The following is a 26922-nucleotide window of genomic DNA, read 5'->3' as shown; positions in this document are numbered from 1 at the left end:
AAAGGAAACCAGATAATTTTCAATAGTGCTTCAATCAAAAAACACGACATGTTCTATGTTTGTCTTATCAAATTATCAGATGGAAAATCAAAACATTAAGGTCAAGGAACTGATCTTTTACCGAATAAAGTATTTAATTTTATTACAGCGGCATTCATATGAATTAAATTGATAAACAATGAAAGAAGAAATAAAAAATAGTTCGGAATAACGTTACTCTCTTCGGCTATTTCCGAAGACAAAACTTGAACGTTTAACGTCTGAAATATGACGTCACAATGTAGACTGAGCACGCGACGTTTAGTAAAACTTTGGCTAATGATTTGAGTAGGCAACCAGGCGGATCCTACTGTGTGCGTTTCAAATAAATTTTATTCTATAAAAATCAAACTGCACTGTGGTAAATCTGCGCTCGGTCCAACGGTCACACCGTTTACATATTAATTATTATGATCATATACAGATTTTAATAATTTATTGATAATAATAGCGAGCGCAGCGAGGCGGCGCGAAGCGCCGCTCGCGTAGCGAGCTCCATAGACAACGTGTACGAACGGAGGAAATTCGAGTTGAAATCTGCACATTGTTCAAAGAAAATTTTGTTGACCCGCGTGAAAACGTTCTACTATCCCAGTGATCCTTTGCGGTGCATAGCAACATGGCGGAACAGGAAGCGTTTCTAAGGAAAATTTTTACCTGTAAATCGCATACATCATTTTCATTTAACAATAAAAAATCCGTTTAAAACAATAAAATAAATAACACATATGCTTACGTAAAAAACTGTACCTATGACGTCATTTCCTTCCCCGAATTTGTCCGACAGTTTACGAAAACTGTCGAGCGCTAAAAGTTAAGTATGACGTCACAGTGATCTCGCGTTTTATATTCCCGCGATACATTTAGAGGTGGATCAAGCATCTGTACTGAATGTAAGGTGTAGGAAGAACTCAGTAGGGAGTCACCGTTAATACTGATACTATGTTGCTATTAAGGGTGACTCTTTGGCTGGTTAGTTTTGTTTTGATGATTTTTTTTCGCTCAGTAAATACACATGCAAGTTCCATGCTAAATTTTTTGTCATATTGATCCAATCATTGTATACGTTAGGTAGGTGACAACAAAAATATTAAAAAAGAAAAGTCTAATCGTTATTAGATCTACGTGTAGCCACGTCATTTTGTAATGAATAAATAAAAGAAAAAAATTTAACTGTTAAAATATCTACATGTATTTGTTATAGTTGCATATGTGGTCAAACCTTTCAATAATGTTGGATATCACACACTAAAAAGAGGGGGAGGGCACATATGTCTACAACGCTTCTATAGCGTACACAAATTAAAAAAATTAAAAACAAAATTGATGTCACAGAGGAAATTAATTAAAACACAGGTTACAACAAGGAACAAAATGAGAAATAACAGACAAAATTTATTTTTTACTGATTTTAATGATCATTATTAAAAGGTAAAGAAAAGATAAAACATAATTGTATCTACATGTACATGAAAAAAAAAAAACGGCGTTGTGTTTATCAAAATATTTTATTACAATGTAAGTCTGTTTAACATTTTATTAAATAAATGCTCAGTGGTAGTTTGTTTAAGTGTATAAGACTAGGAAGGGGCCATTGGAATAAAAGTTTGATAACTTCGGGTTCCTTGCGGTGGTAAAAGTTTTCGAGACAAAGCCAAAGTTTTTTGGTTAGGGCAAGTCCACGGGTTGCATTTAACAATGATGACAGATGTGTCAAGTGGTTCCTTCTGCGCTCGCCCCAACGATCACACCGTAAAACATATTAATAATAAAAGTAAATACAATAAGTTTTATTTTATTTCAAATCGTATTTTTTCTCCAGCGGGATCAACATTTGGGTTCAGTTGGGCCCATTTGGGTCAATCGAAGCTTCTCACATAGTTCATCTCAATCAATCAAACGCTTCTTTTCGTGATTGAATTAACTGTTAGGTAAACATATACATGATCTCAGTAATATTGTCAAGATGCAGACAACAAACGAGTCAAGTCCACTATTAGCGAGTGAAGAAGTTATGGACAACGTTAGACAACGGGTACAACACAGAATCGCCGGCCATTTTATGGGGGCAATGGGCGCAGGTATAGCAAAAATCATTAATGAGCTGAACATAGTTTAACAGTTAAAAGATAAGAGTTTCACAATCGTGAAACTATATTTAACAGAAAAACTATGTTTTGCAATTGTAATTGGTTGTTTACAGTGCAAATAAATAATAATAGTTTTACATTTCTGAAACATAAATGATCACTTTATCTATAAATACAGATGTGAAATATAGATTAACGTAACTAATGTTTCACAGATGATAAACTAGGTTTATCAACTATTAACTATAGTTTACAAACTCCAAACGTATGGTTAACTGTAAACTATAGTTAATGTACTGTTAAATATAGTTAACTATTGTTAATGATTTATAAACAGTAGTTTTTATCTGTAAAACCATATTTTATAGCTGTCATTATAAACTACATGTATATAATAGTTTACAAGTGATAATCTAGTTAGTTTTAATCTGTCTGCAAACAAAGTTAATGATAGATTCTAACTACATGTATGATTTACATTTGTTAACTATAGTTATGACTATGAGTTGTTAATCAGTCGAGTTTTACAATTATGAAACTATATAACTACATCATGTACATCTGTGTGACGCATAATTAAAATATCATGTCAAAATGTACTGGGACAAAACAAATTAAATGTATATGTATGATTGTACGTGTTTCTATTAATTCTACTGTATGTTTTTGTTTATAACGAATCAACTGAGTAATTAAGGGAAGCAAGAGTAACTTTAAAGCATGGATAGATTTAATGATTTTGTAACAATTAATGTTGACAACAATCTTTCAATATGTTTTCTTTTACCAAATGATTTACGGTATCTTAGGTTAAAGTTAAAGAGTATTGTTTGAGAATAGGAAGGCATCTGTGGTCAGATCATCTACTTTTTTCAGTCAATGTGTTTGAAATGAAATCTTGCATTCTTCTATGTAATGGCTATACTTTAATATCATGTTTAGAAGAAACAGATTCTCATGCTGAAAGTAGTGAAAAATCCAAACTAAGTGAACATATTGATGAGAAAACAGAGAGAGAAATAGAAAAGACCTTTGGAAAGCACAGAAGAAAAGAGTCCGCATACAGCATTCAGAATGTACTGTGGCTGATTGCATCTATCGCCGTGTTCTACTACACAGACTTCTACATTGCATGTCGATACGACCAGCGAGTCAACAGGTGGGTAAACCTCAGTGTTATAACAGGTGGAAATACAGGTGTTCAAAAATATATGAAGAAGTTGATGTCTGTCCATCTCTCTCACTTGCCCTGTCAATCTTTCTTTCATAGTGATATAAACTCTTAAAAATAGATTTTGGTTAACGGAATATAAATATGTTGAATAAAATGACAGTCTCATTGTAATTTTTGGGAGTTGATTTTAATCAACTCTCCTATGCACTTACTCGGGCAAACCGAAAGTGAAGCAGTGTTTGGACCTAAGCACAAATCAATACTGCTGACAACACTTAGTTCCTGAAAATAATCGATATATTCAGATGCAATGTATTCTGATGCATTGTTTTTCAAGAAAACCTATTTATTAATACCATGAAAATAGTAAGATTTTAAATGGTACAAACAGTTTAGATATTTTTTGAAGTCGTATGTATTCATACGCCAGATTTCAATGTACTAGTCTCGTTCAACCAGACGGCTGTCTCCGTTAATATCCGACAAAACAGAGAGTCTCTCTTGCTTGTCGGAGATATACGGAGACATTTAAGCTTTGGTTGAACAAAACTAGAGTTCAATCTTGCCTGGATCCATACAATTTCTCAGAAATATTTCGATTACTCATACTACTTGCCATGCAAAATCACATATATAATCGGTGATCTTAAAATAAATTATTTGTTTTTGTTATTTTATGATGTTTTTTTCAGGGTGTGGTTTAATGTGGGAGCTATCCTTGTACTCGTCAATCTCTGCATCGGTGCTTTCCTGATTGTGTATATTACCTATATTAAGAAGGTGAGCTCTGATGACTGGGAGACCCACTACCCCGCTGCCATACCCATAGCAACCGGCTCGTTTATCATGGGAGCAGTGTGGTAAGACTTCAGTTTTTATGAAGTAGTATTTATATATCAACAAAAGCAAAAAAAAACTTTCAAAACTTTATAGTCTAGTGTGTTATTTTTGTTCAAACATGATCCCAAGAGGATCAGAAAAAACAAGGTTAGCATAAATCACAATTTTTTTTAAAATGAGGAATTTTTTATCAGCTGACCAAAAATTTAACTAGCTAGTACTGAGAATAAGTGATGTTAGAAAAAGAACTTGCATGTAGCTTTTCACAGAATATGGTACCGGTATTTTGTTTTAAGAAAAAATGCCAATGTTTGTTTAATTCTCAATTCATGTGGTAAAGTTAGTTAAGTACTTGGACCAAGGGCATTGTTGCTCAATTGAACATGACCTATGAACCCTGTAATGTTATTATTAAAGTGAGAGTGAGGTGTGTTTTTGCTTGGGTCTAATTCTTAGTTCATCCAATGTTTTATTTAAGATCATGTTTTCTGTTTCTCTTTAATCTTATCACTTGATATTTTTATATAAAGGAACACATTTTTTCAAATTTTATTTCAAAGCGTTAAAATTGTGAGAGTAAACTGAATGTAACTAGTCAAAGATTTATATTACATTACAAGAAAACAAAAAATGTACACAGAAAAATATACTGCAGAGTTTTAAATATTGATGACTGTAATGTGTACGCTGGTAGATCATACTACAGATTCTTAGTGTGGATTGGTTGTATTTCAGTTTGACGGTCGGACTTTGGCCCCTCTGGAATATCTTCACCCCTGTAATCTTGTTTATCCTGTTTATGGGAATGATCGTCACGTTAGCCATGTTACCAAACTTCTAGATTTTTTTCTCAAGAATGTCTGACAACCTCCCAGCCACCAAGAACGCACCTGTTAACTTATTGATACTCAGAAATATTTTTACTGAAAATTAAGTTAACACAACAATGTTATTAATTTAATACTGAATGTTTTACAGCATTTTTAATCCAAACTATTTTTGTATGGGAAGGTTTACCAGTATATATTTTCAGCAGGATACAAGTTACCTACTTGCAGTTTCAGTATTTGTTCATTGATGTGTATTTTTACATGGCTTTGAAGTCAGGAATTTTCCAAATTTGAAAACAGTTCCTGAATCCAGGTACTCTATAAATACTGCAGATTAAGCAATGTAGTTTTATGACCTACAGTATGTATATTTTTATCCAAGGTTATTTTGATTGAAAACAGCTCAAGTCTTTGGTACAGACTTGCATGCTAATGTGACATGTGAAACAAATTCATTCCTTATGTTTTATTTTCTACAGTTATATGTAAATATGTTTAACTTATATTTTTATGAATATTTTCCCTGTCTATTAATTTTGGCATATCATAATTCTATTATGGGGTTATTTAAGGAATAAGGAATCATTCTTTGAGTATTATGAGATGATAGTTTCGGTTAGGGCGTAATCAGAAGATTTGATTACGCCCCGACGGAAATCATCACCTCATGATATTCAAAGAATGATTCCTTATTGCTTTAATTTATATAATTTTTAGCAATTGTACGATTAAATATTTAAATATGAATAAGCAGACCCTGCTTGTGCCCTGATTTTACGTCATTTGAATTTAATTGGACTATAGTACAAAATTAATACACAGTGTTATCACAGGCAAAGACACTGGAAAATGTATATTTTTATTTTCTATCATAAAGTGTCTTCAATAGTGAGTGCTTTGGTATATGCTTTTGTCAAACAGACAGTCTTCTGAAAGGAAATACATTTAACTTTCTTATGAAAATTAGATTCCATAGAACAAATTTTTATTTTTTTAATCAAGATTTTTAAGGCACAGAAAACAACTATACAATTAAGCTGTGACACTTGTTAAAAGTGAGAATTGTGTAAGTCGATCAAGATGACTCAGACTGAGATCCAAAAATAGTGGTCTTATCGATAGGAACAAGCTAGGATGTACACAAATATACATTAATAACATAGCATAATTTCCCAAGATGTCAGCTCCCATTTCCATTGATCTCTAGAGCCAAAGATATTTTTCAATATGGACATACACTTTACAGAACTAAGTATTCACCATGATAGATAAAATAATTTTAAATTTATGAAGTAAAATAATGTGATACTTTCTAAATTTCATAACTGATATAGCACAGGTAAAATAAAACAATACCGATTGAAATCAACTACCCATGGCAGAATTTCAAAACATTAGATCGGTATTTTTCGGTGTATGCTCAATATGATCGGCAACATTAGGCTTTAGTGATAGGTCTTAAAGAAAAACACTTAACATGGCCAAAATGATAAATGAGAAAACAGCCAGAGCTACATTACTACGATGACAGATTGTACTCACATTGGATTTGCTGTTTATTTTATCCTTGATGTTATTTAAAATATTGAGCAATTCAAAAGAAACTTCATTTTGATATATTTTTTTCTTCCATAAGTGTAACATTATTTCCATTAGCAAATCTAATATGAAAGCTCTTTGCAATATTCTACCAAACCGGAATTGTTTGTGATATTGAGCAAAGGCCAAGTTCTTAAGTTGCAACCAAATCTCAAGATCAATGTAACGTTCTTAACTACTTAAAAGTTAAGTGAAAATCAGTTATCCTGACTGCAAGACAAATAAATATGTTTATTTCATATAGCAAATACATTATACCGGTACTGGGTGAACACTCAGAACTTGGGTTTAGTGTATATAACTGATATCTGTCTGTTATTCAATAGTTAAACAATTGATGTGTAGAATTTATGTGATCGTAAAGTGAACAGCAGAATGAACAAATTCATTCCATTTCAGTCTTAGACTTCATATCATTTGCATATGTAAAAATATTATGTAATTTTAATGCGAATTTTCAAATGTTCTCTTGCAATAATTTTGCTTAAACCAGGCTTAGAACAGTCGTACATTGAATGCCTGATTTATTTATCTTGATAGAACTGTGTAATGGCTGCTGCCATTTAACTACTATTTTTCTACAGATAAATGATAATATTGTTACATTTACCAGATGCCATATCATGTTAATGACTGTGTTTTATTATGTACCTGTACATGCAGAGAGCCCCTCTACCAGAAAAATTGCAGGATTAACATGCCTCTTATGAATTCTTTGAAACGTTTTATTCTGTGATGGACAGTCTATTAAAAAGGATTGAGGCCTTTAAATTTGTGTTGAATATGAGTAAATTCATTTATAAAAACAAGGAACAAACACTTTCTTCCAGTTTACAAATGTTCTTTATTTTTCTTAAGAAGGGGGAGGGGGCTTGTTGTTTTCATTAACTTGCAGATCTTATGTCCCAGTGGTATAAAGTGTAATGGAGAGTTAAGGACTCTCAAATCATTTGTATTTTGTAACTTTGGATGAATTGATTTTTTTAATTTCTCAGATATATCACTGAGTAATACCGTGGTATCTATCTCTAGTCTTGATTTCCTTAACTTCTCTCAGTCCCTTACACTTTCCCATGTATTGAAATCCTCCAAAATCTTGGTTTTAATTTGATATACATTGTACAATATTCATATGACATGTTTTTGGTTAATTTCCACTAACTGTAAACATTTTGTTTTTATGTTTGCTCGTTTGATTTGGTTTACTTATTTTTTTTTTAGGGGTGGGGGTTAGAGTTGGGAGTAATAGTGTTGATTTTAGGCATAAATTTAATTGTTTTATACAAAAAAAAAACAGGAGTACAAAATTGTTGAAGATGATAATTAATTCACCTGTAATTATTACAGGTATAATGACCATGGCACTAGTTTCTTCAAAAATATGCGCTTATTTCAACTATATTGGGTTTTTTTCATAAAAATTTGAAATCAGAAATTTTTTGTAAGATGATGTAGAAGTCTCTACCCCTTTTAGCATCTATCATAGCTAATGTACTTTGTAGAAAAGATATTATTGACAGCATTATGATAAGACAGTCTTCATTTTTTTGTATATGTATATTTTTAATATGATAAAAAACTAACATGCATACTTTTGATATTCAACCCTGCCATGTAATAAATGTACATATATTTTCCATGAATTCTCTACCAGCAGGACTTTTACATGTTTGAGGCTTGTTGAGGCTGAACACCATTGCATGTATCACTAAAGGGCAACAAAATTAATTAGAATTAATGTGCAATTTTAGAAGCAGAAATAGTTAATTTTAGAGTACTCTGCAAACCAATTAGCTGAACATTTATTGGAAATTTTATTTTAGAAAGCAGTATATTGTTTTGTGGAATAGGTATAAGCCATGTCTTGTCTATTTTGACTAATTAATTTTCATACAATTGTAGAATGTGGATATCTTCTATCAACTTCTAACGTGTTAAAAAATCAAACCGCAAAGTTTACAGACATACTTTACAACATTATTCAACCATACATTTGGAGAAGGAAAAATAGTTTTGGTTATAATGATGTTAAGGGAAAACACACTTCTTTGCCATAATTTCTGACCACATGTATAATTTTCTGGTAGAGTTTTGATTGTATTTAATCATTTGTATGTATTGCTACGGAATTACTATTCCAATGTAATATCAGAAGTTTTTGAAATCTGTAAAATCTGGTTAGCTTAATTCACTAAGTAAAGGTTAAGTAAAGGGATAGAAAATGCTGCCTCTGTGGTTGTATCCACTAACAATGTCTATATAGTTCAGCATACCTCAGTCTCAGTACGGAGTTTTTACTGTTGCTATTTTGTAAAAAGAAGATGCTGTAATTTGGTGCAACATGTAATACATGTAATGTCTATTTGGTCTCTAAGATATTGATTACAAATTTGCTGATATATGTAAATGGTACATGTATTCTTATACTGCTACACATGAAGAAAAGTGGTGCTTAGAGGATCAAGACTGGGTTATTCTGATCAACTATCGAGGGCTGTATACACAGTATATGGCAGCAGGGGGACTTCAAATTGTAGTGAATCTGTGATAATATAAATCTGTGTGTAGTCCAGCAGTGTAGAAAAATATTGTGTCTATTTTGTGTGTTATTATTTTTTTGTACTTAATGATTTATTTTAACAAAACTCTTTGAATATTAAATTATTTGTGAAAAGCAGCATAACTGTACAGATTTTGTTATTTTCTATTTACTTGTTGGATGGTTTCGTCGGAGGAGGGGGGAATAAAGTTAAAAAATATTTTCACACGGATATCTAACAGAAAAGTCTTTTACTTAAGGAATAAGAAACCATTCTTTGAGTATTATGAGGTGATATTTTCGGTCGGGGCGTGGTCAAATCCAATAAAGCCCGAAGGGCTTTATGATAGATTTGACCACGCTCCGACCGAAATTATCACCTAATAATACTTACTTAATAGTTACTTATATTTACATTATTTCAAATCTGTATACCTTAAAACATCATTATTTTAAAACCACTATTTTTTATGAGGCACATGGTATGTATTACTACGCGGCGCAGCCAATACCGTTTTTCGGTTATGCTATAAGGCACGTGACAATTTTGTGTCACTCATGTTTTATGAAGTTATTAGGTTTTCGGGTTCAAAATTGATTCGCAATGTTATCACAGACAAAGAAACAGTTGAAAATGTAAATATTTTTGTATATATTTGCATCTATGCTACAATTAAAAATTTTTCTCTGTGGTACATGTTAACTGTATAAGGAAGGCTTAGAGGCAAAAATAGTTGCTCATGTGAATTAATAGTGCACATAAAACTACTACAACAAATCCCTTGTAAATTGCATATTTCTAGATACTATCTCGCTAGCGATGTTTGTGTTGACAAAAGTATATAAGCATTTTTTATCTTACCAACTTTTTATATGATTAAAAGGCAAAATGTCATAAAAAGGGCGTAATAATACAGTTTCCCAAACAAATGACGCCTGGCTTTTCAAAATACGCTAAAACTCGAAAATTGGTACAGTATATACTCAATTAAAAAAAGTTAAGGTTTATGAAAAACGTTGTTTACAGATTTAAAAAAAAAATTCTCTGTGGTACATGTTAACTGTATAGGGAAGGCTTAGAGGCAAAAATGTTGCTCATGTGAATTAATAGTGCACATAAAACTACTACAACCAATCCCTTGTAAATTGTATTTTTTAGATACATTCTCGCTAGCGATGTTGGTTTACAGATTTTTTTTTTCAAAAAGAATATTTAATCAAAATTAATCTCAAAGGTTCTTTTGTAAAGTAACAAAACATTCCATAAAAAAGAAATTTTAATTTTTACTTGAAACGAAGAAGAATACTAAGAATTAAAGAGCCCGTCTAATTAGAGTGAATTTATATATCCAGTGATTGCATAACTTGTATGAATAAAAGATGATAATTAATCCAACAAATCTCATTTTTTCTGTGGCCTCTACTTGCCGAAAAATCAGCCCTTCATCTTATGTGGGCAATTTGAAAGAGTAAATTTAACGGATGACTTTTGGGGAATGTGATACCATTTCTCTAACTGAGCAACTTCAAGGTCTTTGGCATCGGATGGAGCATGATCCAGATGCTGAATCTGCCTCTGTAAACATCAAAGACATATTCAATAGGATTGAGGTCTGGTGCCCGATTTTCTCGATATAGTATTTGCTGTACAGTGGCGTCGGAAGCAAATTGAAAGTGGGGGGGGGGGATAAACTAATCCTCAGAAATCTTGACAAAACCTAATACCCAAACTCATGAAAATCCTAATCCGGGGGGGGGGGGGGGGGGGGTGTATACCACAGTTCCAAAAAAAATTCTTACCTACCAAATCCCCCCCCCCCCAAATCATGAAATTCCTATTCTGTGTGTGTGTGTGGGGGGGGGGGGGGCTGTACCTATAACTCCAACTTCTCAATATTTCAATCTTTTCAAGGTACATTTCAGATCAATTATGTTTGTTGCAAGAAAAAGTTGGGGGGGGGGGGCCTGAACCCTCTTTTATGCTATGTGCCTAATGGTTAGGTCTAACTTTGCAAAAAAAGTGGGGGGGGGGGGGCTTAGCCCCCCCCCCCCCCCCCCCCCCCCCCGGTTCCGACGCCTATGCTTCATTGTACTTGTTAATAATGTTTGCTCTGTGTGGCTTGCCGTTATCAAACATACAAATAATCTACCAATGACCATGGCACATGGTTGTTGCAACCGCTTTTGAAAGAAAACCACAATTGAAATAAACTAGTGTGCAAAAAAGATAAACAACGTTTTTTCTTTTCAGATGTGTTTCAATAGTGATTACAAAGTAATATTCATAAAGAAATCCATTCCCAACTACGATCGAAAAACTAATTTTTATAGTAGTTGTATTTCAGAACTAATTGTAAAGTGATTCGTATAACAAAATACATTTCCAACCACTACTGAAATATTTAGTGGTTGTATTTCAATAGGGATTGCAAAGTAATTCTTCCAATGAAATACATCCCCAACCACTACTGAAATAATTTGTTTCAATAGTGGTTTTATTTCAATAGTGGTTGCAACATAGTCTTACGATTGAGCAAAGACTTGTCAGTGACTCAATTTGATGACGTACAACTCCGTGGACCCTTGAATAAAAATTACCAAACGACACCATTATTGCTTAGTTTACAATACCGGAGCAGGATGCTGCATTTAATTAATTATTTGTTAACACGCAAGTGTTAGGAGTAAAGTGTTTTTATTTTATCAAAATGCAATACTATATAAAGTTAACATCGCGCAAATGACTGCATGAAAATAAAATTAAAAGATTAACTCGCATGCATCTGGTTGTCTTAACACTAGGACAAATCTATAATGATTAAATTTGACAGTTTTATAAACAGCTTATGATATGAGATCATATAAAATCTTACTCGTAAGATATTTTAAGAAATGACCCCCTGTTTGGCCAAGAGTAGATATAGTGTTCTTGGATATGATATACAACTACCTCTAGAACCACTAAATGTCTTTCTATGACAGTCACACACACACACGCACGCACGCACGCACACACACACACACACACAGATCAAGTTTTTGATAGCAACTGTTCTCATTCTACAGCAGTGTTACTAAAGTCTTTCCAGCCATTTTTATTATTCAATGTATACTGTTTATGCTACCAGTGTTGGAAACTATTTTTGCAGTTCAGTATTAAGATTTCAGTAATGATAAACCGGGGTAATGGTGTCCTTATTATCAAACATTCATCAAACATGCATTATTTAGAGTATCGAATCATTAAAAACCTAAATGTGCACTTTTTGTTGCCTAAACCTGTAGCGCAGGCTTTTAAATCATTTCTGCACGAATCTCAAAATTAGGTCGCTGATAGGTGTATAGCGAAACATAAACATGGCGGCCATATCTTCCAGATACCCGCTTGGATCTCCTCAAGAACACATTCCGATGTGTGAAAAACACGATTTGATAATAGACATGACATGTGAGGACTGTGATGAGTTTATTTGTTCACAATGTGCTAAAACAGTCCACAAGGACCACGACTGGAAAACAATATCCACAGCAGGAAGTCTAAGGAGAAGAGAGCTTAAAGAGACTTTGAGTAAGGTTAAGGAGGAAGATGTGATAGAGATTGATAAAAAGATCAGAAAGGCGTCCAAACAAATGGAAGACAACAAAATATGCTGTGATTCTGAGATCTTTAAGCTTCAGAAACAGTTTGATGCGATTGTTTCAAACTAGAAGAAATCAAGAAAGATTATGGGAAAACATTGAGTGAAAATCTGGGAAGAAAAAATGGTGAAGTTAGCCAGAAGAAATTAGACTTAGAAAAGAAAAAGAAACAGGTAATGGATCTTGTTAAATTCCTGGAAGAAAAACACAGTACGATGTCTGACTATAGTTTGATTGACAACCTCAGAGATTTGTCCAGTCTTCTGTCTAACAGGGACTGTGATTTAGAAAAAGGAGAACATTCAGTGAAATACAGAGGAGGGGACATAAGTGGGGGATAACTGGAGTCCATGATGGGACAAACCTTTGATTTGGATGATTTCACTATAACTGAGACAGATTCATTTCAATATGGCGATAAAGGTGTACTTATTGTAGAGGCAATCAATGGAGATACATGTTTTATTAATGGTATTGGTTCAGGTTGCATTGAAAAAATTAATAGAAAAAATAAAAAGGAAACAAAAATCAGTATCAATGTTAATGATGTATGTGTAAATGACAATGGTGATCTGTATGCCAATGATTTTAGTAACAGATCAATTGTCCGCCTATCCCCGTCAGGCTCAGTCTCTACAGTATTCAGTACAGCTCCACTGGTACCCTTAGGGATTTGTCAATCAACAGAAGGTGGTCTGTTGGTCACATTGAAAGATACAGAGTCGGAACGATATCAACTAGATTCGAGCAGCAGACGTTTGGTCAGACACGTGACACTGAATTATGACGTCATCTGTGAGTACGAGTTTCGGGAGGACGGTCAGACCAGACTGTTCACCGTACCATGGAGAGTTGAACAGAGCATTAACACTGATATCTGTGTGGTTAACTGGACAAGTGAACCCACAGGTGAAGTAGTGATTCTATCGTTAACTGGGTCTCCGAAGTTAGTCTACCGTGGACAGAAACTGGTGTATAATTTCAAACCACATGATGTAGTGTTTGACTAACATTGCAACATCATTGTTAGTGACACATTTAACAGCAAGATACATCTCCTGAGTCCTGATGGGGAGATTATGAAGTATGTCGTCACAGAGAATTGAATAACATATGCAGTGTCCATGTCCTTCTACAAACCGACATTGTGGGTTTGCACCACGAACGGACTTGTCAAATTGTTTCAATTCAATTAAACTTAAAATAAAAAGTAACAGGAACTCGTGAGGAGTTTTATCAATCAGTTTTTTAAGAAATGTAATAATATTTTACCAGTGAACCAAAAATTCAACATTGTATTACCAATGCAACAATATAGAACATATATATTATATTAGTACAACCCTATATGTATTTATTTTGTATGTATTTTGTAAAACAGGTGCTGTACCTTTCAGTACATACTAACTGTTTATTCAGTACCTGATATTCAATTACTACATGAAATGTTTTATTACAATGTTAGAAATCACTTCACACCTAGTCATTAAGTTAAAACTCAGCTTTGCAGGTGTAGGAATGTAAAATTATAAATATTTTGTCGGTATTAAAACAATGAAAAATAAATCCCATACTCATATATCTTATCATCATTTCAATTTGGTATGCGTATGGTATAACTTGACATTTGGAAGTTTATTAAAAAGTGAAGCTGAATTTGGAAATTACGATTTAACTATAATTTTGTATTATCTTTAAGATATATGTATAATGATCTCAAAATATATACTATAGTGCGAATCTATACATTTTCATGTATAGAGAGATTTTTTAGTCTCCACGAAGAATTTAATAATTCACGTAACATACCTCACGTACCAAAGAAGTAAATCCTTTCATAATGGAATTTTCTGCACTATCGAATAAGTTGTATATATACCAATAGTAAAAGACAACAAAAACACAATAAAACCAAGAATATTAGTCACATTTTACCTTACATACAAAGTACTGACATTCATTGATTTAACTTACAAGGCCACATACAACATGCCTGAAAAAAACTTACAATATTTTTCTTTCTTTGACACAACTAGTGCTTTACAGAGAGAACGTCTATGGTTTAAGTACAAATGTTTGAGGACATCACAAATTTAAGACAATGGCGTTTATTTATTTCATGTCTAGCTATTGTATGGTCTTTTCACTCTGTCATATTTATAAATCGGCTGTAGAAACGTACTTTTCACCATATAAGATACGGGTTTGTGTCCTAGCCAGTTCTTCAGTATGATATTTACCGCCGACTCATCAAAACGGTGACAATGTGCGTACTCACGGCCCATGACGTCAAACGTACAGTCCGAGGAAGCGCCAAAGGGAGTCAGACAACGCTCCTCGACCGCGCATGCGGTAAGAATTTTCATGAAATGGTTCATGATGTCATCAGTGTTGTGAATAATTATGGCTTTTATTTCAATGTGAGGGAACTTATAGAGATCGGCTCTGTTGACGGCGAGGTATTTGTACATCCCGGGATTGGTGACGGCAAACGTGGAGTAATCAGCGCTCTGTCCGATGATCAGAACCCCCGGATCCTCAGATTTGTGGACGAGTTCAGAGAACACTGTGGAACTCACTTTAAAGCCTGGATTTATCCATGTTATGTGGCCAAATTCAACAAGATCTGTTTGAATAAACGAAAAATTCAGTTCATTTTTTTAAAAAGAAGAAAAATGAGATTCGATAATATTTATTTTGAAATTTTTTGTCAGGAAATTTTTTTATTAAAATGTTTTGGCTTTGCAAATCAGAACTGTATAATGTTTTTGTTTTGGCTCCATGATTATAAAGCCGTCTTCCCTGCGTTGTAATCTATAATTTGAATGGCGGATCTATAATAAATAAGTGCTTGAAGAATAAATGAAATTATAATGTCTTAATAAATAACCAACGATTAGTAAATATGTCTATAAAGTGATAGTTAAAAAGTCGATTTTCCTGTATTCTTATACATGAAACAATAATTGAATACAAAGAAAATAATACATTTTCTTAAATACTACTTATAAACAATACAATAAATTATACAATTAATAATACTTATTGCTTTTCCTTTTACTGATGTACTGGTGTTAACTGAAAAAAAAAACTCTTAAAACTTACAATCTAGTGTGTTAGTTTTGTTCAAATATGACCCAAAAAGGAGATCTGAAAAATTGGGGTTAAAATTGAATCACATTTTTATTAGCTTACCAAAATTAAAATTTTAAATAGAAAAGTAAAGTTAAAACTAACTGGTTTCTGTTTTAGTACATGTTATATATTGTTTGTTTTTTTAATAAAACAGTGTAATGAGAGTTAAGTGTTTTCTGTTTTAATTTTGCTAGGTAAGCTGTAATGTAGGAACTATCCTTGTAGTTGTTAATGTCTGTATCGATGCTTTCCTGATTGTGTACATTACCTATATTAAGAAGGTGAGCTCTGATGACTGGGAGACCCACTACCCCGCCGCCATACCCATAGCAACCGGCTCGTTTATCATGGGAGCAGTGTTACAAGACTTTAATATTAATAAAGTACTTATAATTAGGAGTTTCTTCTAATGATTAAAACGTGTATTCTCTATTGGTCCACATTTGGAAAAAATATGTTTGAAAAAATGAGTATGTAAAGGCAATGTAGCTCAACTGAACATGGCCAGTTGGGCCTCTTGCTTATGCTAGAAATGAGGATAAGTTATGCGCATTGTTGTTTTTGTCTAATTCTTAGTTTATCGAATGGTATTTGTTCGCTCCAATCCTATCTCTTGAGATTTCAAAGACAGAAGCACACATTTGAAATTGTGATTCATACTGTTGTGCGAGAAAATTGCATGCGACTGATTAAAGATTAATTAAAAGATTTAAAGTACAATACACGGAACAATAAATATACTGCAGAGTTTTAGATATTGATGATTGTAATGTGTGCGCTGGTAGATTATACTACAGATTGCTTAGTGTGGATTGGTTGTATTTCAGTGTGACGGTCGGACTTTGGCCCCTCTGGAATATCCTCACCCCTGTGATCTTGTTTATCCTGTTCATGGGAATGATCGTCACGTTAGCCATGTTACCAAACTTCTAGATTTTTTCTCAAGAATGTCTGACAACCTCCCAGCCACCAAGAACGCACCTGTTAACTTATTGATACTCAGAAATATTTTTACTGAAAATTAAGTTAACACAACAATGTTCTTTAATACTGAATGTTTTACAGCATTTTTAATCCAAACTATTTTTGTATGGGAAGGTTTACAAGTGTATATTTTCAGCAGGATACAAGTTACGTACTTGCAGTTTCAGTATTTGTTCATTGATGTGTATTTTTACATGGCTTTGAAGTCAGGAATTTTCCAAATTTGAAAACAGTTCCTGAATCCAGGTACTCTATAAATACTGCAGATTAAGCAATGTAGTTTTATGACCTACAGTATATATATTTTTATCCAAGGTTATTTTGATTGAAAACAGCTCAAGTCTTTGGTACAGACTTGCATGCTAATGTGACATGTGAAACAAATTCATTCCTTATGTTTTATTTTCTACAGTTATATGTAAATATGTTTAACTTATATTTTTATGAATATTTTCCCTGTCTATTAATTTTGGCATATCATAATTCTGTGATGGGGTTATTTAAGGAATAAGGAATCATTCTCTGAGTAGTATGAGATGATAGTTTCGGTTAGGGCGTAATCATAAGATTTGATTACGCCCCGACCGCAATCATCACCTCATAATATTCAAAGAATGATTCCTTATTGCTTTAATTTATATAATTTTTAGCAATTGTACGATTAAATATTTAAATATGAATAAGCAGACCCTGCTTGTGCCCTGATTTTACGTCATTTGAATTTATTGGACTATAGTACAAAATTAATACACAGTGTTATCACAGCCAAAGACACTGGAAAATGTATATTTTTATTTTCTATCATAAAGTGTCTTCAATAGTGAGTGCTTTGGTATATGCTTTTGTCAAACAGACAGTATTCTGAAAGGAAATACATTTAACTTTCTTATGAAAATTAGATTCCAAAGAACAAATTTTTTTTTTAATCAAGATTTTTAAGGCACATAAAACAACTATACAATTAAGCTGTGACACTTGTTAAAAGTGAGAATTGTGTAAGTCGATCAAGATGACTCAGACTGAGATCCAAAAATGGTGGTCTTATCGATAGGAACAAGCTAGGATGTATACAAATATACATTAATAACATAGCATAATTTCCCAAGATGTCAGCTCCCATTTCTATTGATCTCTAGAGCCAAAGATATTTTTCAATATGGACATACACTTTACAGAACTAAGTATTCACCATGATAGATAAAATAATTTTAAATTCATGAAGTAAAATAATGTGATACTTTCTAAATTTCATGACAGAATTTCAAAACATTAGATCGGTATTTTTCGGTGTATGCTCAATATGATCGGCAACATTAGGCTTTAGTGATAGGTCTTAAAGAAAAACACTTAACATGGCCAAAATGATAAATGAGAAAACAGCCAGAGCTACTGTAACATTACTACGATGACAGATTGTACTCACATTGGATTTGCTGTTTATTTTATCCTTGATGTTATTTAAAATATTGAGCAATTCAAAGGAAACTTCATTTTAATATATTTTTTTCTTCTATAAGCGTAACATTATTTCCATTAGCAAATCTAATATGAAAGCTCTTTGCAATATTCTACCAAATCGGAATTGTTTGTGATATTGAGCAAAGGCCAAGTTCTTAAGTTGCAACCAAATCTCAAGATCAATGTAACGTTCTTAACTACTTAAAAGTTAAGTGAAAATCAGTCATCCTGACTGCAAGACAAATAAATATGTTTATTGCATATAGCAAATACATTATACTGGTACTGGGTGAACACTCAGAACTTGGGTTCAGTGTATATAACTGATATCTGTCTGTTATTCAATAGTTAAACAATTGATGTGTAGAATTTATGTGATCGTAAAGTGAACAGCAGAATGAACAAATTCATTCCATTTCAGTCTTAGACTTCATATCATTTGCATACGTAAAAATATTATGTAAAAATATTATGTAATTTTAATGTGAATTTTCAAATGTTCTCTTGCAATAATTTTGCTTAAACCAGGCTTAGAACAGTCGTACATTGAATGCCTGATTTATTTATCTTGATAGAACTGTGTAATGGCTGCTGCCATTTAAATACTTTTTTTCTACAGATAAATGATAATATTGTTACATTTACCAGATGCCATATCATGTTAATGACTGTGTTTTATTATGTACCTGTACATGCAGAGAGCCCCTCTACCAGAAAAATTGCAGGATTAACATGCCTCTTATGAATTCTTTGAAACATTTTATTCCGTGATGGACAGTCTATTAAAAAGGGTTGGGGCCTTTAAATTTGTGTTGAATATGAGTAAATTCATTTATAAAAATATGGAACAAACACTTTCTTCCAGTTTACAAATGTTCTTTATTTTTCTTAAGAAGGGGGAGGGGGCTTGTTTTCATTGACTTGCAGGTCTTTTGTCCCAGTGGTATAAAGTGTAATGGAGAGTTAAGGACTCTCAAATCATTTGTATTTTGTAACTTTGGATGAATTGAATATGTTTTATTTCTTAGATATATCACTGAATAATACCATGGTATCTTTCTCTAGTCCTGATTTCCTTTGACTTCTCTCAGTCCCTACACTTTCCCATGTATTGAAATCCTCCTTAATCTTGGTTTTAATTTGATATACATTGTACAATATTCATATGACATGTTTTTGGTTAATTTCCACTTACTGTAAACATTTTGTTTTTATGTTTGCTCGTTTAATTTGGTTTACTTATTTTTTATGGGTGGGGGTTAGAGTTAGGGGTAATAGTGTTGATTTTAGGCATAAATTGAATTATTGTATAGAAAAACAGGATTACAAAATTGTTGAAGATGAGAATTTATTTGACCCCTAATTAATACTGATATAATGACCTTGGCACTAGTTGCTTCAAAACTGTGTGCTTATTTCAATTATATTGTGGGTTTTTTTTCATAGAAATTTGAAATCAGAATTTTTTTGTACGATGATGTAGAAATCTCTACCCCTTTTAGCATCAATCATAGCTAATGTACTTTGTAGAAAAGATATAATTGACAGCATTATGATAAGACAGTCTTCATTTTTTTGTATATGTATATTTTTAATATAAAAAAAAGAACATGCATACCTCTTTTGATATTCAACCCTGCAATGTAATAAATGTACATATATTTTCCATGTATTCTCTACCACCAGGCTTTTACATGTTTGAAGCTTGTGAGGCTGAGAACCATTGCATGTATCAGTATAGGGCAACACAATGAATTAGAATTGATTCTCAATTTAGAAAGCAGTAATAGTTAATTTTAGAGAACTCCAAACCAGTGAGCTGAACATTTATAGGATATTTTATTTTAGAAAGCAGTATACTGCAAAACTCGGTTATAACGAAGTCACTGGGACCGAAGAAATTACTTCGTTATATCCGTAATTCGTTATAACCGTATAAGAAATTCATTAAATTTACATAGCTGGGGATCCAAGATGACTTCGCTATATCCGTGAATTCGCAATATCCGTGTTCGCACTAAACGAGTTTTACTGTATTGTTTTACCAGTGGAATAGGTATAAGCCATGTCTTGTCTATTGTGACTAATTAATCTTCATACAATTGTAAAAATGTGGATATCTTCTATCAACTTCTAACGTGTTAAAAAATCAAACCGCAAAGTTTACAGACATACAATTTGACAAAAAAATTACAAAATTATTCAACCATACATTGGGAGAAGGAAAAATAATTTTGGTTGTAATGGTGTTAAGGGAAAACACAATTCTTTGCCATAATTTCTGACTAGATATAAAATTTTCAGGTAGAGTCTTGATTGTATTTAATCATTCGTCTGTATTGCTACGGAATCACTATTTCAATGTAATATCAGAAGTTTTTAAAATCTGTAAAATCTAGTTAGTTTAATTCACTGAGTAAAGGTTAAGTAAAGGGATAGAAAATGCTGCCTCTGTGGTTGTATCCACTAACAAGGGCTATATAGTTCAGCATACCTCAGTCTGAGTACGGAGTTTTTACTGTTGCTATTTTGTAAAAAGAGAATGCTGTAATTTGGTGCAACATGTAATACATGTATTGTCTATTTGGTCTCTAGAATATTGATTACAAATTAGATGATATATGTAAATGGTACATGTATTCTTATACTGCTACACATGAAAACAAGTGGTGCTTAGAGGACCAAGACTGGGTTATTCTGATCAAATATCTGGCTGTATACACAGTATATGGCAACAGGGGGACTTCAAATTGTAGTGAATCTGTGATAATATAAATCTGTGTATAGTCCAGCAGTGTAGAAAAATATTTTGTCTATTTTGTGTATTATTATTTTTTGTACTTAATAATTTACTTTAACAAAACTCTTTGAATATTAAATTATTTGTGAAAAGCAACATAATTGTTCAGTTTTTGTTATTTTCTTGTTGGATGTTTTCTTCGGAGGAAGGGGGAATAACGTTAAAAAATATTTTCACATGGATATCTAATAGAAAAGTCCTTTACTTAAGGAATAAGAAACCATTCTTTGAGTATTATGAGGTGATATTTTCGGTCGGGGCGTGGTCAAATCCAATAAAGCCCGAAGGGCTTTATGTTAGATTTGACCACGCTCCGACCGAAATTATCACCTCATAATATTCAAAGAATGATTCCTTGTTACTTATATTTACATTATTTCAAATCTTTATACCTTAAAACATCATTATTTTAAAACCACTATTTTTTATGTGGCACATGGTATGTATTACTACGCGGCGCAGCCAATACCGTTTTTTGGTTATGCTATAAGACACGTGCCCATTTTGTGACACTCATGTTTTATGAAGTTATTGGGTTTTCGAGTTCAAAATTGATTTGCAATGTTATCACAGACAAAGAAACAGTTGCTAATGTAAATAATTTTGTATATATCTGCTTTATGCTACAATTACATTTTTTTCTCTGTGGTACAGGTTAACTGTATAAGGAAGGCTTAGAGGCAAAAATAGTTGCTCATGTGAATTAATAGTGCACATAAAACTACTACAACCAATCCCTTGTAAATTGTATATTTCTAGATACTATCTCGCAAGCGATGTTAGTGTTGACAAAAGTATACGTATTTTTTATGTTACCAACTTTTTATATGATTAAAAAGGCAAAATGTCATGAAAAAGGCGTAATAATACCGTTTCCAAAACAAATGACGCCTGGCTTTTCAAAAGAGGCTAAAACTCGAAATATTATGTTCAATAGTGGGTGTATTTCAATAGTGATTGCAAAGTGATTCTTCCGATGAAATACATCCCCAACCACTACTGAAATAATTTGTTTCAATAGTGGTTTTATTTCAATTGTGGTTGCAATATAGTCTAACGATTGAGCGAAGACTTGTCAGTGATCCATTTTTGATGACATACAACTCCGTGGACCCTTGAATAATCAAAGTACTGAAGTACTGACGGGAGTTGATTTTATCGATTATCATTTATTCAAAATCAACGATATGTGATTTTGCATGGCAAGTAGTATCAGTAATCGAAATATTTCTGAGAAATTGTATGGATCCAGGCAAGACTGAAGTCTTATCTTGTTCAACCAAATACTCGACTGTCTCCGTTTATCTCCGACAAGCAAGAGAGACTCTGTTTTGTCGGATATTAACAGAGACAGCCAAGCGTCTGGTTGAACGAGACTACATTAAAATCTAGCGTAGGAATACATACGACTTTAAAAAATATCTAAACTGTTTGTACAATTTAAAATCTTATTATTTCATGGTATTGATAAGTAAGTTTTCTTGAAGAACAATGTTTCAGAATACATAGCGAAGTTATCGATTATTTTCAAGAACTAAGTGTTGTCAGCGGTATTGATTTGTGTTTAGGTCCAAACACTGTTTCACTTTCGCTTTGTCCGAGTAAGTGCATAGGAGAGTTGATTGAAATCAACTTCAAAAAATTGCCACCGACACCATTATTGCTTAGTTTACAATACCGAAGCAGGATGCTGCATTTAATTAATTATTTGTTAACACGCAAGTTTTAGGAGTAAAGTGTTTTTATTTTATCAAAACACAATACTATAAAAAGTTAACATCGCACAAATGACTGCATGTAAATAAAATTAAAAGATTAACTCGCATGCATCTGGTTGTCTTAACACTAAGACAAATCTATAATTATTAAATTTGACAGTTTTATAAAACAGCTCATGATAAGATCATATAAAATGTTACTCGTAAGATATTGTAAAGAAATGGTCCCCTGTTCGGCCAAAAGTAGATATAGTGTTCTTGGCTATGATGTACAACTACCCCGATCGATCTGTAACCACTAAATGTCTTTCTATGACAGTTACATACACACAGAAATTAAGTTTTTGATAACAATATCTACTGTTTGCATTCTACAGCAGTGTTACAAAAGTCTTTCCAGCCATTTTTATTTTTCCATATATAGTGTTTATGCTACCAATGTTGAAAATATTTTTGCAGTTCAGTATTAATTTCAGTAATGATAAACCGGGTTAATGGTGTCCTTTTCATCAAACATGCATTATTTAGATAATTGAATCATTAAAAACCTAAATGTGCACTTTTTGTTGCCTAAACCTGTAGCGCAGACTTTTAAATAATTTCTGCACGAATCTCAAAATTAGGTCGCTGCTAGGTGTACAGCGAAACATAAACATGGCGGCCATATCTTCCAGATACCCGCTTGGATCTCCTCAAGAACACATCCCAATGTGTGAAAAACACGATTTGACAATAGACCTGTCATGTGAGGACTGTAATGAGTTTATTTGTTCACAATGTGCCAAGACAGACCACAAGGACCACGACTGGAAAACTATACCCACAGCAGGAAGTCTAAGGAGAAGAGAGCTAAAGAAGATTTTGAGTAAGGTTAAAGAGGAAGATGTAACAGAGATTAGTGAAAAGATAAAGAAGGCATCCAAACAAATTGAGGACAACCAAAAATGTTGTGATTCTGAGGTCGCTAGGCTTCAGACACAGTTTGATGCGATTGTTTCAAAACTGGAAGAAATCAAGAAAAATTATGAGAAAACATTGAGTGAAAATCTGGAAAGAAAAAATGGTGAAGTTAGCCAGAAGAAATTAGACTTAGAAAAGAAAAAGAAACAGGTAATGGATCTTGTTAAATTCCTGGAAGAAAACAACAACACAATGTCTGACCATAGTTTGATTGAAAACCTAAGAGACTTGTCCAATCTTCTGTCCAACAGGGATTGTGATTTAGATAAGGGGGATCATTCTGTGAGATACAGAGGAGGGGGTATCAGTGAGGGTTTACTGGTGTCCATGATGGGACAAACAATTGATTTGGATGATTTCACTGTTACTGAGACTGGTTCATTTCAATATGGAGATAAATGTATAATTATTATGGAGGCAATTAATGAGGATTCATGTTTCATGAGAGGTTTAACATCAAGTTACATTGAACAAGTTAATAGGAAGAATGAAAGGGAAACAAAAATCAGTATCAAGGTAAATAATTTGTGTGTTACAGACAATGGTGATGTGTATGCCACTGATTTTATTAACAAATCAATTGTCCGTCTGTCCCCGTCAGGCTCAGTCTCTACAGTATTTAGTACAGCCCCACTGGTACCTTTCGGAATATGTCAATCAACAGAGGGTCTGCTGGTCACATTGAAATATAATGAATCAGAACTACATGAACTAAACTCACACAGCAGACATCTGGTCAGACACCTGACTCTGACCGGTGACGTCATCCGTGACTACGAGTACCAGGAGGACGGTCAGACCAGGCTGTTCACTGTACCACTGAGAGTTAAACAGAGCACTAATACTGATGTCTGTGTGGTTAACCGGACAAGTGTAACTACAGGTGAACTGGTTATTCTATCTGTAACTGGGTCTCTGAAGTTGGTCTACCGTGGACAGAAACTGTTTAAAAAATTTAATCCAACTGATGTAGTGTTTGAGTCACTTTGCAACATCATCGTGAGTGACCTAAATAACAGCAAGATATATCTCCTGAGTCCTGATGGGGAGTTTATGAAGTACTTACTGTCAGAGACTGAAGTAACAAATCCGAGGTCCATGTCTCTGTATAAATCCACACTGTGGGTGGGGAACCACCACGGACTTGTCAAAGTGTTTCAGCTCAGTAAAACTTAAGATAATAAATAACATTAAATTGTAACAATTCTTATCAATCAATATTAAAAGAAGTTAATAACATTTTACCAGCTTACCAAAACATCAACATTGTATTACATATGCAACATTAAAGAACATGTGTGTTATAATAGTATATTGTGTATATACATATATATCATAAGACAGGGGCTGTACATAATTACTGTCTGTTCAGTACATCAGATCCATTTACTACGTAAGCTAACACTGTTCAGTACCAGATGCATGAACTACCTAAATGTTTTATCAGAAGATTGATTAGCTCTTTGATTGGCTGATACTAGTATCCTGCAATCTACAAAAAAAATAAAACGTTATTTACATCTGCATGTGAACTAGAATGTCAGTATATAACATTTGATATTTTCTACATTGGACTAAAAAGGACCTTTGAGGTAAAGGAGTGTATAATGATATATATTCTGTCTGCATTAAAACAATTTTTAAAAAATTTCAATCTCATGTTTTATCACATTGTTTTTTTTTTTAACTTTTATTTTGGTTTGCCTATGATATAACATGACATGTGGAAGTTAATTCAAAAGTATAGCTGAATTGTAAAAGTTGGAAAATTACTTTAAATTTTTATGATCTTATTCCCTATAATGACACCAAAAATTAACCATACTGCATATTTATACATTTACATGTAAAGAGAGATTCATAGTCTCCATGAAGAATTTACCAATTCACGTGACAAAACGCATGTGCTGAAAAGATAAAGCCTATCATATTCGAGTGATTTATATCCGCACTATCAAATGAGTTGGATACAAGACTAGAGAACATCAAGAATATGGATCACATTTTGCCTGACATGTATGATATACACGACATGCCTGCAAAAAAAACTTACAACATTTTTCTCGCTTAAGCACAACAAGTACTTTACGAAGAGAACGTCTATGGTTGAAGTACAAATGTTTGAGGACATCACGAATTAAAGATGTCGAACTAATACAATATTAAGCAATTTCATAAATTTTCAGGGAACTCATCTGCTTGACCATCTAGATGTATTCCATGCCTAGCTATTGTATGGTCTTTTCACTCATTGCATACTTTAGGGTTGACTGTCATATATTTTAATTGGCTGCAGAAACGTTCTTTTACCATATATGATACGGATTTGTGTCCTAGCCAGTTCTTCAGTATTATATTTATCGCCGACCAATCAAAATAATGTCAATGAGCGCACTCACGGCTCTTGACGTCAAACGTACAGTTCAAGAAGCACTGAAGGGACTCGAACAACACTCCTCGAACGCGCATGCGGCAAGAATTTTCCTTAAATGGTTCATGCCGTCATCAGTGTTGTAAATAATAATGGCTTTAATATCAGTAAGAGGTCTACTCTGTTGACGGCGAGGTACATCCTGGGATTGGTGACGGCAAACGTGGAGTAATCAGCGCTCTCTCTAATGATAAGCACGTCCAGGTCCTCGGAATTTTGGACGTGTTCAGAGAACACTGTTGAACTCTCTTCAAACCCTAGATTTATCCATATTCAGTGGCCATATTCAACAAGGTCTGTTTGAAGAAAAGTAAAACCGTGAAAGAAATGAAATAAGAAGTTCAAGAAAGATCAAATCTTTTTTAAAAAGCCAAGAAAAAAAAAGTAAAGTGTAATTTTGTAATGATTTTTTTCCTTGAATTTCTTTCCACGAAAATGTCAATTGATTTTTTTATGAATAAACAAAAATGAAATTCGGAAATAATAAGGCTTAGTGATATATACCATATCAAAACAAGGAATCTTAATATCTATTTTGAAACATATGATCCGTGATTTTTAAGCCAGGAAAAATTTTGCAAATCAGAACAGTGTAATGTTTTTGTCCAGGCTCCATGATCAAAAATCTGTCTTAGATTGCACGGAATAAAGTTTCATTAAAGCATAAGGCAAACTCCAAAAATGTA

At 33.0% G+C, this 26922-nt stretch overlaps 2 protein-coding genes and 1 pseudogene across 4 annotated transcripts; all 3 read left to right on the top strand.

Moving 5' to 3' along the window:
• Positions 1 to 1930: 1930 nt before the first annotated feature.
• LOC128180632 (transmembrane protein 128-like) lies at positions 1931 to 18111 on the top strand. 3 transcript variants are annotated; one of them, XM_052848775.1, is made up of 4 exons: positions 1931 to 2120; positions 3072 to 3288; positions 3996 to 4163; positions 16713 to 18111. In XM_052848775.1, exons 1-4 carry the CDS (start codon positions 2006 to 2008, stop codon positions 16816 to 16818), a joined length of 606 nt encoding a protein of 201 aa, XP_052704735.1. In that variant the 5' UTR covers positions 1931 to 2005; the 3' UTR covers positions 16819 to 18111. The 3 variants fall into 3 exon arrangements, with proteins under 3 accessions (XP_052704735.1, XP_052704734.1, XP_052704736.1); XM_052848774.1 differs by lacking the exon at positions 16713 to 18111 and adding an exon at positions 4879 to 9260 and having other exon boundaries at positions 1932 to 2120; XM_052848776.1 differs by lacking the exon at positions 16713 to 18111 and adding an exon at positions 4879 to 9260 and having other exon boundaries at positions 1933 to 2120; positions 3075 to 3288.
• LOC128180631 (uncharacterized) lies at positions 12455 to 14262 on the top strand (annotated as a pseudogene).
• Positions 18112 to 23465: 5354 nt separating the features above from the next.
• LOC128182045 (uncharacterized) lies at positions 23466 to 25648 on the top strand. Its single transcript, XM_052850649.1, has one exon. It carries the CDS (start codon positions 23500 to 23502, stop codon positions 24979 to 24981), a length of 1482 nt encoding a protein of 493 aa, XP_052706609.1. The 5' UTR covers positions 23466 to 23499; the 3' UTR covers positions 24982 to 25648.
• The last annotated feature ends 1274 nt before the right edge of the window (positions 25649 to 26922 follow it).

This window comes from Crassostrea angulata, chromosome 4 (genome assembly GCF_025612915.1).
Source record: "Crassostrea angulata isolate pt1a10 chromosome 4, ASM2561291v2, whole genome shotgun sequence".
In the NCBI taxonomy this organism is placed as follows: Eukaryota; Metazoa; Mollusca; class Bivalvia; order Ostreida; family Ostreidae; genus Magallana; species Magallana angulata.
Note: the sequence above shows the minus strand (reverse complement) of the source record. Positions and strands in the feature narration are given on the sequence as shown.